The sequence below is a fragment of the Zonotrichia albicollis genome, chromosome 10 (genome assembly GCF_047830755.1).
Source record: "Zonotrichia albicollis isolate bZonAlb1 chromosome 10, bZonAlb1.hap1, whole genome shotgun sequence".
Classification (NCBI taxonomy): domain Eukaryota; kingdom Metazoa; phylum Chordata; class Aves; order Passeriformes; family Passerellidae; genus Zonotrichia; species Zonotrichia albicollis.
Window position 1 is genome coordinate 32746903 of NC_133828.1, and position 14648 is coordinate 32761550.

Consider the following 14648-nt stretch of genomic DNA (forward strand, 5'->3'; position numbering starts at 1 on the left):
GTAAGAAATTCATACGGCTTTTGTCTCTCATCATGTCTGTTCACATGCCAGTGCCAGTTCTGTTCACATGCCTGTCTCCTTTCCTTCACTGCTTCTCCTTCCTGCACACCCCAGGCCAAAGTTGCTCTTTGTGCTGCTGGACCCATTTATGCACCTTGTATGAAGCCCCAGGGCCAAGCACATGTTTGCAAGTCAGTCTGGCACTCTGAGACTTACCATTCTACCAGTGCACATGCCCATTGCCTTTCCCTGCTAACCCACTCATCCTTCCCTTGGCATAATGCTGTGACCTTCACCTCATACTTAACACCTGTGGCATCATCCTCACTCTCCACAACACATTTCCTGAACTCTCTGTGTGCCGTTGGTCTTGTGTGCAATGCATTATCTCAGCTATCATAAATATATAATCATTACTGCCTGTACCATTAGATATGTGCTCATCTGGAATTGTCTGTGGTGTTTGCTGTTCATCAACCATCATTGTCAGAAAGGCTGATGTGAGTTTGCTCACCCTGTGTCTCCACTGAAAGTTAACTGCAGGCCCAAGACTTGCCTGGCATCTGCCTCAGCTTTGGAGCTTGCTGACAGGGAGACCCTGCACATGCCCTGCATCTGAATAAAAGCCCTGACCCTGACCCTCATTTATGCCCTTTTACATGTGTGGCCTGGGCAGGTCTCAGGTGGCTGCAGATTAGCCCCTTGAGAGATATTTCAAGCACAACTACTTTTGAGTCCCCCTGGACTGGCAGCCAGCAGTGTGGACAGAAAATGCTTGATCTGGGTTCTCAGGCCTCCTGCTGGAACTGGCTGTATTCACTGAGTGAGCTCATGGCTCATGCAGAGGAATTGAGTCCTGCCAGCCTTCCATTCCCAAGGGCCAGATCACCCTCTAGAATTGATATGCTTGGAAGGACATGACTTAGCCCTGGCCTAAGGGCTCACTGTGGCCCCTACTCTCCTTCCCATGAGCTTGGGTGATGTCAAGGAAGAAGGTTTCCCCTGTGTGTTGTACCAGCCATAAGTGTTTAACATCTGTCCTTCCCCTGTATGTGCATTGTCAATCTGTCATAGGGAAGAAGAGACTGCTTTAGCTAGGAAAAATCTCATTCCTTTCAGGTGAATGGGGTAACGTATGATTGCATCTGATTGAGCTGTGCTTACAGTCTTGGCTGTAAAAGGTTTTTTTTTTTTATGACCATGTCTCTCATCCTGCAAACTGGTTTTACCCAAAAGAGAATCTGCTCAACCAGGAAATGCTACTATTCAAGGTGTTCTCACTGTACCAATTCTCACCAACACTCACAGAGAGCAGAGCTTCCTAAAGCTGGGGAATCTTCCTCTTCAAGTCTTCTGAAGTGTTTTTGTTATAAATATTCTTAGCTGTTGATGAGAAGAGACTTTTTTGGGGTTCCTTAGTCTCATAGGCCATGAAGTTAACAATTGCATAGAACCTTGACTGCAGCAGAGCTGGCTTAGTTCTACAGACTAGGAAACGTGCATTTGGTGTGCATGATGCTGCTGTTGGAATAAGCAAAGCTTTTAAACCTGGTAACAGCAGTGAGCAGTTCTTCTTCTCCCTGTACTATCTTTCCATGACTGTAAATGCTTTTATAGGCCTCAGGATGCCCCACAGGTATATAAAATAGAAAAATTAATAGTTGACATGGAAATGCCCTTAGTTGAAATTCAGGGGATTAATTTAGATCCAGTTTCTCTGATTATTCCATACTATTTTTGCAAATTAGCTGCTTTAAGAAAAAAACCCGGAACCTTCACCTTGAAGTCCTTTTCACTTGTCCATATAAAACTCATGCATGGTCAGATAGAGTTGGCCTGGCATTTGTCCCAGTTCCAGTTTCACTGAACCCAAATGAAAACCTGGGAGTGAATCCAATTGAACAGGAAGATCCTTTGTAGCATTTCATATGCATATATTTACCTTAGCTCTACCAAAGCTGCTGAGGCAATCCTCTGTAGGATGGGAACAGCTCTGCTCTCTAGAACATCTTCTGGCAGTATTGGCCTGTGGACATGGTGATTGGGAGACATGAGGAAGGATGTGGTAGGGGAGGAAAGCATGTGTTAGATGACACCACTGGACCAGCTGAAGGTAAAGTAATGGATTTTTATTAAATCAAGGATTTATTTCTTTGTTATGGCTGCTGTTGTTAGAATGCTGCTTGGAATGTTGTGCTAGTGCATGGCTAGTAGCCAGCTGGTACATAAAAGGTTTACCATGGTGATTGCTTTACTCTGGGGTTTTGTAAGGTTGGAACTGTGAGAACTACAAAGTTAAAGGAATCTGGACAGTGCCTTGTTTTGAATATGATTGTATGTAGGGCTGCATGTCTTGATTTAACTCCAACTGGCAGTGAAGCACCACACAACCACTCACTCATTTCCCTCCCATTGGTGGGATGGAGGAGAAAGTTGGAAGGATAAAAGTAATAAAACTTGTGGATTGAGATAAGACCATCTTAGTTCAAACAAATAATAATAATTGTAGTGAAAAGAAAAATAGCAGAGATAAATGAAACCTAAAAAAACCCAAGTGAGGCAAATGAAAAGCAGTTGCTCAACACCAGCTGACTGATGCCCAGCTCATTCCTGAGCAGTGGTGCCTGATCAGCTTTTCCCCTAGTTTATACACTGAGCATGATGGCATTTCGGATATCCCTGTGGTCAGTTGGGTCAGCTGTCCTGGCTGTGTCCCCTCCCATGTCCTTGTGCCCCCCAGCCTCCTTGCTGGCAGGGCAGCATGAGGACCTGACAAGTCTTTGAATTGGTGTGAGTACTGCTCAACAGCAACTACATCATCAGTGTTGGCAGCATTATTCTCATCCTAAATCCAAAATAGTACCAGTTATTAGGAAAAAGATCAACTATCCCAGCTGAAGCAGGACAACATGTGTTTATCAAATGTATGAGGCCTGTAGGCATGCTAAAACTGGGCATTCCCATGTATTAAAAATGGCAAATCTTGGGAGTCTTCCCTGATGCTGCCTGACCAGTCTGCCAGGGGGCTGATTTGCAGCCTTAGTGCTACCAGATCCAATGTACTTCCTGCATTGTTGCAATTTCTGGGAGGGGCAAATGAATATCTTTAATTTTGTATTAAAAAAGAAGTTGATCTGACTCCAGATAAAGAAGAATAAAAACTTGAACTGCTGGAAGCCTATCATAGGTGTTTGGTTGGTCTTTTGTTGTGCACAGAAACCCCTGTCCCCAGGCTTTTTTTGTCAGGCAGTGATTTGTGGGTGACACTGGATTTCCTTGGTGGTGGCAGCTTTTGTGCAGTAGAAGCTTTCCATCAACACAAATGTGCTATGCACCCCATCTGGAATATTCATAGAAAATTCTTAGTAATAGAATATTCACAAAAGAATCCAAATTCAGAATTGTTTGGGCCTGTCCAAAATTGAAGGGACAATTGCACTGAAGCTCAGTGTCTGTTTGATTCAGTGCTAATGTCATGTTGGTGCTGAGTCTGGACTAAATTTCATATCTGGGCACATTCTTTCCAAGCTCTTTTGTTTCTCTAAGTAGGTGAGTACTTAAATATTCTGTGATTGTTATCCTTGGAAGTAGACTATGGAGAGATCCTTGTTCTTTGGCACGCAAGAGAGCTTGTATTCTCTTACAAGTTGGCAATCTAGATCTAATAATAACTACTGTGTGTGTGTAAAGTAGGTCTGCAGTTTGGATTGTGAAGAGAAAAAGGCACAGAGAATTTTTGCCATTTCATTGATTTCCTCTGAATTATTGCATGGCTGGAGTTGAGGGTTTCTGACTTTATTGTGATTTCCATGAGTTGCAGAGAAAGGAGAAGACAAGTGCAGCCAGACCCTGCAGTGTCTCACCGTTAGTCAGCAGATGGCTCAGACAGTGGCACAGAGCACTTGGGCAGGCTGGGCTGCACTTTTTGGCACACTCGTGTAGCTGGAATGAGAGTAACTTCCCATTGGGATGACTTTTGTGTTGCAGCCTGCAGAAGCAGCCCGTGCAGGAGCTGAAGCAGCTGGATCAGAAGCAGCAGCTGGAGCTGAAGCATCTAAAACTGAAGCTGACTCAGGATCGGTAAACACCTCAAGGACAGCAATCCCTTTCCTCGTCCCTTTGTTACACAGCACACGTGGGAGGCTGGACTGGGACAGGAGCTGTGTGGCTGCTTGGAAAAACACATCCCTGCCACCAGAGGAGTTACAATGCTCTTATTCAGGGACCAGACTTAGTTGTTGCATTTTATCTGTGTAATGCTTAGGGAGAAGTTCTGCTGGAAAATTCAGTAAAAGAATTGTCCCTTCACCCATGTTGTGAAGTCAGCTCAAAGCCCATGCTGTCCTAAGCTGTGTTGTCAGCTGGATTCCCTCTTGCTTGCCATTTACTTTACCTACCCTGTCCTCTGGCTCTGACTGTCTCTCCTGAATATCCAGGCTTCCTCTCTTTTTGGTGACACTACTGCCCTTTATAGGGGACAGGGGTAGGTCCTGTCTCATGGCAGCTTTGTTCCTACAGGCAGTCACATTTAAGGTGTCTGTTCCAGGAGGTCTCTGTGAGATTGTATTGTGACCACCGCAACTGGGAAATGCTGGGCATTGTGGTCTCAGGAAACCTATAACTCATCCCTGCCTTTCTGCAGCCTTTGGCAGAGAAAGACAGCAGTCACCACTTCTGCCTTCTCACTGCTGCCTCTGCTGTCCCTTGGGGTGTTCTTGGAAAACCCACTGAAGCCATGGGATGGTTGGGGTCTGGATCCTCCAGGGTGGACTTGGAGCTTCAGTTTTGGATTCTCTTTTCTCAATGTCTCTTTTTCCCTTCCTTGGCTGCCACTGCCTAGCAGAGCTCTTTGCCTGCTGTTGTTGTGGAAACTTTCCCTGCGACTGTCAATGGCACTGTGGAAGGAGGTGCTTCATCTGAGAGAGCTGACATGCCCCCAGGATTTCTGTTCAAGGTGAGTGTGTGGCTGTGCAGCATTGAGTTCCTGGTGAGGGTTTTCTTCTCCTCTGTAAGGCATTAACTGCTTTCACTCAGCATGGCCATGTAGGGCTAGGCCACATTGAAAGGCAGAACAGAAGTTGAAGAAGAGATAAACCTTGCTCTCCAGCAGTGCAGCTTCATGCAGTTCCAGATGTTTCAAAGGATTATGTAAGAAGATCAGCATCTAAAGGCCTTGCTGTACTGTGCAGCAAAATCTGTTCTCTCTGCTGGAGTGGCTTCTGTCTTGGTGGTGTGGTGGTGTCAGTCACAGACTCTGGATAGTGGATAAAATGTGCTCCTGACAGGAAAAGTTAAACTTTGGTGCAAGTTGGCAAATTGAGAAGAGCTGGGAACACCAGCAGGAACAGAGGACTCTGTGTTCAGGGAAGTCACAAAGTCAGAATTAACAGAGAAAAGTACAGGACTAGACAGGGTAGTTGGGTGGGCATTCTGAATATGCCAATGATCACTTGCAGCAAAGGAGTGGAGAAAGGAGTGATTTTGGGTGAAGATAAGCCACAAATTTAATGTGCATAAGGGAGTGCAGTAGCAAGAAAGCACAGCTGTATCACGCCCTGAAAGTGAGAATTTACAACGTCTTACTATAGGAACACTTCCCTGCTTTAGTCATTCCTGGTTTTTTTCCTGTGAGTTCTGCTGAAAGCAGAAGAATGGCAAAGCCCTGAAGAATGGCAGGAGGCTCATAACGTTTAGTGTGGTTTCAGGTGGCATTTTAGGCTGCAGTGCTCAAAGTGCTGCTCTCCTGTCCCTGCAGGTCCAGGCCATGCACGATTACACGGCCACCGACACTGACGAGCTGCAGCTGAAGGCCGGGGACGTGGTGCTTGTGATTCCATTTGAGAACCCTGAGGAGCAGGTGAGTGGGGGAGGCAGGGTGTGAGCATGGGCCAGGTGGAGCCAAGGGGGCTTCCTGAGCTGCTTCTTTCTTCACTAACAGTTGGCTGGCTGAGTCCTGAGCCGTTAGTTTGTGGCTGGGAGCTGGCAAGAGTGCTGGTTGTCCTTGAGCTTGAGACTGGCTTCTTGCAACAGAGGGAAGACTCTGTCTGTTCCTGGAAAGTGGAGACATTATTCTTCAAAAGCATGTGGAGTAGCCATGGGTTCTTGTCCCTATCAAAACATTTGAGCCGATACAATGGCTCTCTCTTGATCTTGAGCACAACTGAGCCCATACTTTGCCTCCTCACTGCCCCTAAACTTGATCCATATTCCCTATGACCACTACAGCACAGACTGTGGCATTGAGAGAAGTGACTCATACCTTATGATGTTTTCTTCTCTTTTGAGAAATGTTGGAGCTCTGAGAAAGCAGCTGGTGGTGGATGATGTTTGCATTTCAGCTCAGCAGTGGCTCTTTCCAAATGACTGTGTTTGGTCAGGAGATGGCAGCAGAATCAAAGGCTAGAGAAGGTCTCAGCTCCAGAGAGCAAGTCTTGCTACTCATCTTCAACCTGAATTTACTTGGTCATGTTTTTCTTGAATTTGAGCTAGAAACCTTGAGTAAGTCCTGCTCACTCTCTCTGTTTGAGGGCACCCAGCTGACAATCTGTAGCAGTTTTACTACTTTGACTGAGAGAGGTGTTGAGTTTATAAAATTAATGCTCACATCTCTACGTTTCTGTTTGGAAAAGAAAGAGAATTCTCCAAATTGATGAGCAGTGATCAGCTCTTTGGGTTTGGCCAAGTTCAGATAAGATCTGGATTCCACAAGGGATAAAGGGAAGGTGGTTAGTTCACTAACTCAGAAAATGTGGATCCTCTTTGTGGCCCAGCTGTTGGCTTTGTGAATGATGGAGGCAGATCATGCTGATGGTTGTGAAATGGACTCATAATATGCCAACAGTTGCCACACAGCTAGAGGAGGAGAGGTTCTGGGGAACAGGCACTGATTCCTTCTGGAGATGAGACTCCCCACTGGGTGGGACTGCCCTGCACAAGCATTTGTGAACATTTCTTTCTCAGAAAGGTTTCTGGATGGGAAATGAGTGTCAGCTCCCCCAGTTTCTGTGGTAGGAGATGGTGTTTGTGGAGCAGATGGCGTTTTTGGATCAGAGTTTTTCAATGCCCTGTGTTTGCACTTTAGCTGGATGTGGGTGCAACAGCCATGAACTCGAGACTCTCCAAGCTGCAGAGGGTGAGCTCTGAGTGTTGCTAACATGACTCTGTAGCTGCACTGAAGCCCTCTAACCCTTCTACAGTGTATCCTCTGCTACAACTCATTTCCCTAACCTCAATCATAGCCAGCCAGGAATTGCTGGCTGTTAACATGTGCATGAACTGTGCACGTCACTGGAGGGAGCTTAGGATACTGGACTGATTCCCATTCATACTTTGCAGCTTAGGTCTCAGTTTGTGAGTGTGCCCAGGCCTGGATTCATCTCTCTTGACAGAAGAAAGGGTTGAGGGCAGCAACACTTCTAAGCTGGCACTTCAAGTGATGTGGTTTAAAATTGATAAGGCCCCATCTGGATCCTTGTGTCTAATCCCTACAGCCAAGGAGACCCCTTATAGCAGGATGTGGTGGGAGTGATGCATGCATGCTCTATGGCGCAGCACTGTGTGCAAATGGATGAGCTTTTGTGCCTGACGTGCTGGGAGCTGCCTTCTACATACTTGGGCCCAGTGTCTTCTGCCTCGTTGTTTGTCTCCCTGATTTATGGCATGTCAGTCCTTCCACAGCCCCTGCAGCTGGCTGCTGCAGATGGGCTCCCATCTCGTGTTGTTCCCATGACATCTCCTGGATGTTCCAGTCTAAGGCAGCAGTCAGGGCTGAGTGAGCCTGCAGGCCCTTGGGACTGTGCAGCTCCTGTGCCTCATGCTGCACTCTAAACCCATAGGCTGCCCCCTGCAAATGAGTGGGGCATGTACATGGAAGGGGAGCTCCCACTGTGGCAGCTCCAAGGCATGCAGAGGATAGAGAGGTGGTACGCCTGAGCTGGAAGCTCAGGGCAGCCCTCCCACCCTGAATATTTGAATATCTCCTCATGTGCCTAGGATGGCGCAGAAATCTCAATGCCAGGCAGCCTCCAGGCAGAGGGTGGGAAGTCTGCTTCTGCTCATGACCAGGTTCTACCAAGCAGGGTTCCTTTTGCCTGAGTGAAAATTCATCTGTGTTTATAGATGTATAGGTTGGAGGCTAGGGAAGACCTTATTGAGAGACCTAAATCACATGTAGCCAAAATTTGGGAGTTTTGCAAACCTCACCTTGCATCAAACCAAACAGACTGCTGAGTTTTGGGAAGGTGGGTTGGGTTCCTCAGCTCCCAATTCCCATAGATCAGGATTTCAGCACAGCAAGTAAGACTCCTTTTGCCTGTACCACCTCTAAAATGCCAATCATCTGGGTGCCTGACTGGAGCAGGGATGAGCACCTCCTGGAGCTGATTCATCCTTTCCAAAGCCTTGTGCCTGAGATGAATGGGGTGAATTACATGCTGGAGGTGCCTGTCTCTTTTATGGCTATGGAGAATGCTAGACCCCTCACATTTGCGTTGTGAAGGGTGAGATAGGTGATTCCCATTCTGTAGCTCTGGAGTCTCTTTTGGCAGAATTTCTCCTGTTTCAGTGGGTGTAAATTATGACATGTTTCTGTTACACTTGCTTCTTTCTTACTGTGTCTGCACAGTCTGGGTCAGATGGGAGCTTTGGTATGAACTCTGGCGGGATGTAGCCTTTTCTCTGTTTAAAAGGAAACAACAGCATTTTTTCCTTCTTCCCCATACTCCTCCTGGATTGTCTCCAAGCCAAATAAGAGCATGGCTTTGGTAATGTCTTGACACCTCCTTGGCCTGCACTGTAAGAAAAATTTCTGCTCACATCTGTCCCTTAGCATCTGATCTCTGTCTTCTCCTGCAGGATGAAGGATGGCTGATGGGTGTGAAGGAGTCTGACTGGATCCAGCATAAGGAACTTGACCAATGCCGAGGGGTTTTCCCTGAGAATTTCACAGAACGGGTGCAGTGAAAGTCCAAGCCCACCAGCCACGTTTCTGCTGGAAGAAAGCAAGTTTTCTGGTAGATAACTGAAAAAGAACAACAAGAGGAAATGAAGAGAGAATAATGAAGGAATAGAAGCCTGAAAAAAAAAGTCAACTTAAAGGGTGTGTTCTTCTCAAAGGGCAAGGTTTCAGAAGTTAATTGAAATTCAAAGTGTTATTGAAATATATACATATTAATAATAATAAGGCAATTCAGATACCCTCTTCCCCTTTGGTTTAAACAGCATTTGGATTCAAAGGACTGATGCAGAAGCAACTCAGTGAGGTTCTCCAAGTACTGCATTGACTGAATTGTCAGATGTCAGTCTGATTCCTGGAAAGGCAGTATTTGTTGAATGGCTTGAAAGTAGGAGCTGCATTTGCTCTTGGGTGGGCTAATCTGTTTTGTCTTGAAGGTGGCTTGCATGGCAACCATAAAAATTCAGCCTTCCCTACATCTTCAACCTACAGTAGGCCAAACTTTCTGTTATGCTGTTGAAAAAAACTTTAGTGTATAGTGTTCACCACTACAATGTATATGTGTGTGTGTGTATTTTATTTTCTTCCTTTAAAACAATGTTACATAAACTGTGATTTTATACATGTAAAGAGAGAAGAAACTACATGGAAAGGGCATGAAGAAGGTGAAATGTGTGAAGCTGTGCTCAGTCCAAAGTTCTTTCAAATGCGGATGCCTAAATTCTCACAGTAGTGTTGGCCTTTGAAAACCTAAGGGGAATGGACAGATTCAAGAGGAGAAACAAGACAAAACAAATAGATGCCATTTGGATGTCTGAAATTTAGGAGAGGGAATCCTCTAGTACACACATCCCCATCCCTTACCCCCCCCAAAAAACCCCAAACCTATTGGTGGTTTCAGAAAAGTTAGATTCATGTAGATGGAAAATAGCTCTAAAATCTACTGGTTAGAAAATTTGCTTTTAAAGACAGATAAGGGAATTTTTTTTTCTGTAAGAATATCAAAGCAAAAACACTGATAAAAAACAAATTACTTTCTGTGCTTTTCATTGGCGTTGTTTTTTGTGGAATTGTATTTCTTATTTTCCTTTGAAGAGTTCTGTAAGTGAAATATCGTTAGATCAGCTTTCTCCAGTGCTGTGCTGATGATCAAGTTAACCTCTATGAAAACTGGACTCTTGAAATGCTTGTTTAAAATGGCTGTGTGACTTCATGCTATTGTAATGCATTAGAAAGGAAGGCAAGAATATCAAAGTGTCAGTGTCAAGAAGACACTCTGCAGTCTAATACTGATGCTGAGTCCTTTCCTTTACCTTTCCTTTGCTTCTGTTTGTTTTTGAATTTTTTTTTTTTTTTTTTTTTAGTTTAGACAAGCAGATGACAAGGCATATTCTAAGTGCATATTACACTTGTTAATATAAGCCGGTCTGGCTCTCTCCAAGACTCTAAAGTCCCACAAAGGTACTTTATAAACTTTACTTGAATACTGATGCAGCTGGCAAGCAAGTCAGGCTATTTTAATTTTTTACAGCTTCCCCTCCTCCCCCACGATTGTTTTGCCCTGAAGGGATTTTTAACAGTGAGGTTACGCCACGCTCAGGATCACTCTGAAATAATCTTCCAAACTGGTAGGAGTTGGCTTTTGTCAAAGCTGCACCAAATGCTGACAGAGTACTGAAAATCTCACCTTTTCCAGTCTGTTTGGATTATTTGTAGGACAACAGAAAAACATTGTAGGGCAAAAATTGTGTTTAAAAAAAACACCAAACAACTTAGTTTGGAGGAACAGATCTGATTTTGATTAGAAAATATATTCTTATAGATGCAAGCATTGTTGGAGTTCCTCCTGCTTTCAGCTTGGGAGATGATCCATGGTAGTTATTTACAGCAATGTAACAGGCATTAAATCTGTCCTATACGCCCAAATCCCTTCTCCTTTTTAAAAGAAAAAATGTGCAGGAATTTATTTTACATCACTGTTAAAAAACCCCAACAGTATTTAGGAGTAACTGCTCACAATACAGAAGGACTGGACTCCACAAATTATGGTATGGTGAGCTGTTGCTTTAGAATACTGCCCTGTTTGACTTTTTTTTCCTTTTTCATCAGGGTTGTCTTTATTATTACTCTTTTTTGTTTTTCAGAATATCTATTTTTATGCATTTGTGACTCCCATTACTCCTTTAAAGATTATTCATATAAAATATACATTTAAATATATATAGAAATATATATATAAAAAAGCGGGTTGATCCAATTAACATAATGCTGTCAGCTTAAAATGTTTATTTTTATGCAAAACCTGTGGATAATAGCTTTGTTTTTTTTAAAAAAAGGACAAGATTCTAAGTTACCAGAGCTGTGATTTTTGTCTTGTAGTAACTGTTCTAGACCATTTAGAAAGCTGTGCTGATACCTAATTTATTGTGGGGTGTTTTTTTTGCCGTTGTTGTCCTCTGCTGTGCTTGAACCAGATGACTGTCCCAAAAAAGATCCTTGTAAGGCCTTTTCATTTTATTGAGCTTGCAGAGCAACTATCCAGTACTGTATTGTCCCTGCAGAAGTGGTAGCACTTTGCAAAAAAGGGATGTTGTTTTCAGGTCACGTGAGTGATGCTCCAGTGTTGCTGGTGGGGAGAGTCTTGTGCCTCTCTCCATTTGCTTCCCCCAGCCCAAAACCCCCAAGCCCTCTGGCTTAGAGCAGGTTAGGGTGGGTTACCTGGATCTTGCATTGCTCACAGATAAGTGGTGTCAGCACATCTCAGTCAGGTTCTGAAAATGCAGGTTCAGACCCACAGTTTATAAATTGCCTTATGTGAAAGTAGGATGGCGGAGCAGGAAACTTGTAGATGGCAGTGTTCTTTAGAGCTGGGAGAGCTGTCTCCTGGGTCGTTCAGCCCCTTGTAAACAGCCATGGCTCTTCCCATTTTCAGTGTTTTTACATCTCCTAAATACCTTGATTCTGGTTGGTGTTACCTGGTGAAATGAACTTCCCCTTTTCTTTGGTTTAGATCTGATTCAAATCGAAAGAGGGACAGTAAACTCTCGAGTAGGCTGTACCCTTCTGGTTTTTCAGTTTGCAGGCTGAACTGAAAAATCTGAGAAAAAATGTAAGGGTGACCTGAGACAATTTTTTTTTTCCATTTTCACAGTGGAATGAAAAAGGGAAAAATTGAAACAAACAAATCCTTTCATACCAAAATGAAACATTAATTTCTAGGCTTGCATTTTAACAAATGTTGTCTTGGGCTGTAACAAGTTGCTTTGAAGCAAAAATGTGAAACCTTCTGTTTTGAAAATGCTGAAAGAAAATGTTTTAACGTTAATAGTCTTTTTGCCTTTGCCTTTTTTCTTAATCTGATGACTGGTTTCAGTTAACTCTAAACTGTGTTTTTTTGCAAATATCCACTGAAGAGAACCCAAAGAAGCCCAGTTCTGCTCCACTGACAGATACACTGGACACATTTCAGGGATTACTTGGTATCTGGCCCATCAAAGCTGCTGTTTTCCCCATTTAATAATCTTCCACTTGATTGTTCTACTGGGTGAAAAATAAAAGCATCTCTCATCCCGTGCCATTGACTGGTTTTGTAGCTGGACTTAAATAGACATTCTTGCTCTGTTGGCTTCAGTTTGGTTACAGATTTATGATACTCCAGTTTGAGCTTAATCCTAGTATGAAGTGGCATTTACCCAACTGATGAGAAAGAAGTTAAGACATTGTTTCTTACCCCTTTTTCTATCTTAGCAGTGTCAGTAATATATCTATTTAATAGAATTAAGGAAGAGTCCCATCACCCATTAAGGAAGGGTGAAGAAGAGTGTGTTGTTCCAGGTGAGACTCCCACATACTCTGTGGTGTTTTCCATGGGGATTCCTCAGCTGTCTGCTTTTATCACCTTTGTTATGCTTGGCTGTTGAGGTGAGGCAGTAAATGGGGTTGTGCAGGTTCATTTCCAGCTGCTCAAAGCTGATAGTGCTTTGTGTGAATTGTGCCACAATCCCTGAAGCTTTGTTCACTGCTGCAGAACCTTTTCCTGTCCCACTACTCTAAGACTGTGGCCAAGGCAGACAGCCCCAAGGGGACTTGGAGCAGGATTGAGGACTCCAAATTCTACCTGGAACTGGGATGCCAGTTCAATTAGGTTTTGCATCCTAATTGTAGGGAAAAGGCCCAAGGCTGAGGAGATGGAGGAGGATGGAGGGATGACTCATCTTTTTCATTTTGGGTTGATGTACTGACTCCCTCACCTCTTAATTCCAGGGAGAAACTCTGTAGGGCTGAGAACAAAATATGAATGGCCAAGATGTGTATGTTCAATCTGATAGCAGGTGCCTCGTGCCTGCCAGTGGCACTGAGTTCTGAGCTTCCTGCTCTGTGCCAGACAAATGCAATGCTCTGCCACAGGTTTTTGGATGCTGTGCAGTCAGTGCCCCAAAACAGTGAATGTCCTTGTCTGATGGAGGCAGAGGTGCTTCTCAGCCCTTTCTAGGAAGATCTGTGGATCTCCCACAGACAAGGGAGGTCTGTGTGCATCTAACACAGGCACCTCTGATTTCAGCACTGGCCCCATTCTCCAGCTCCTCTCACCTCCCAGTCTCTCCCATGCTCTTTGAGGATGATGGCAGCATTGGGTACATCCCACCAGCCAAAGTGTGCAAAGTCAGAAGATGCACAAACAAGTCCATCAGCAAATCCTATACAATGCAACTTGATAGTGCTGATACCAGAAAAACAAGCAACAGCTTTTCGTCTCTGGGCCACCAAAGGGAAGCTACTCCTTGCCACACAGGTACTGTCACACCTGGCACTGGTGCAGACACCTCTCTGCTTGCATGCTCTGGTTCACAACTTTTTGCACAACTCCTGATGTAAAGGTGTCCTGGGTGGTGCCCAGAGCTGGATTGTGGCACCAGCCCTTACAATCCATCGGGTCTAGTTGACACATGGGGGCTAAGAGTCAAAGGCTCTTTTGGAAATTTTGCTTATGAAACTAAATGGAGAAACTACAGCTGTGAAGACTGGTCTGTATAAGCTTGTACTTTGATGTGTCCTATGGCTATAATTCCTTCACCTCCTTCTGCAGCTTATTCTGCTCTCGTGACCCTAGTCTGCATTTCATGTAGAAGGTCCCTACTTGAAACTTGCCAGATGCAGCCCTGGGCTTATTGCTTCTCTTTAGCTGAATTAAGTGGGAACGACTTTGGCAGTGTATTAGCAATCTCTTTTCCTTCTGTTAATTCAGTCTCTGAGTTTAATCACAATGACCTGAAACATGTTTGGGGGTTGAGTGGTTTTTTAATTATTTTTTGTTTTGTTTAATCAAAGCTGAACAATTCCCATTGTATTTAGAGCTGTGATACCCAGTTCCACAAGTACTAGATGACTTTGTCCCATCTTGTTTCTTGGTGATGTTCAGAAATATAATTTGTGTCATCCTAAATCCTGTGTCAGTTTCTCTCTCTATTTTTTTCCTACCTTTATATTAAGAAGCTGAAACAATTCAGGACATTTTTCTCCTCACAGAGGTGAGTAGCTTCATAGGTGTTTGGTGTCCAGGCGCCTTTAACATTGGGAGTTCTTGCAATCACATGGGATGGAGAGGGTGATGCTGGTCCTTACAAGAGCAGGGTAAGCTCTTGTAGCAGCCGTCTCTGTTCCAGTTGATTGTGACACTAAATGAATGTAGTGTAAG

General features: G+C 44.2%; 1 protein-coding gene across 18 annotated transcripts in view; it reads left to right on the top strand.

The window, feature by feature from the left end:
* BIN1 (bridging integrator 1) overlaps positions 1-14396 on the top strand; it is a 90191-nt gene extending 75795 nt beyond the window's left edge. For 13 of the 18 annotated variants that reach the window (XM_074548745.1, XM_074548740.1, XM_074548734.1 and 10 more), the window contains 4 exons: positions 3988-4080; positions 4841-4954; positions 5756-5857; positions 8854-14396. In XM_074548745.1, the coding sequence (XP_074404846.1) occupies positions 3988-4080; positions 4841-4954; positions 5756-5857; positions 8854-8961 (417 nt within the window). In that variant the 3' untranslated portion in view covers positions 8962-14396. The remainder of the gene's footprint in view (positions 1-3987; positions 4081-4840; positions 4955-5755; positions 5858-8853) is intronic. The other 5 variants (XM_074548741.1, XM_074548729.1, XM_074548731.1 and 2 more) reach the window with 1 other exon arrangement.
* Positions 14397-14648: the final 252 nt, after the last annotated feature.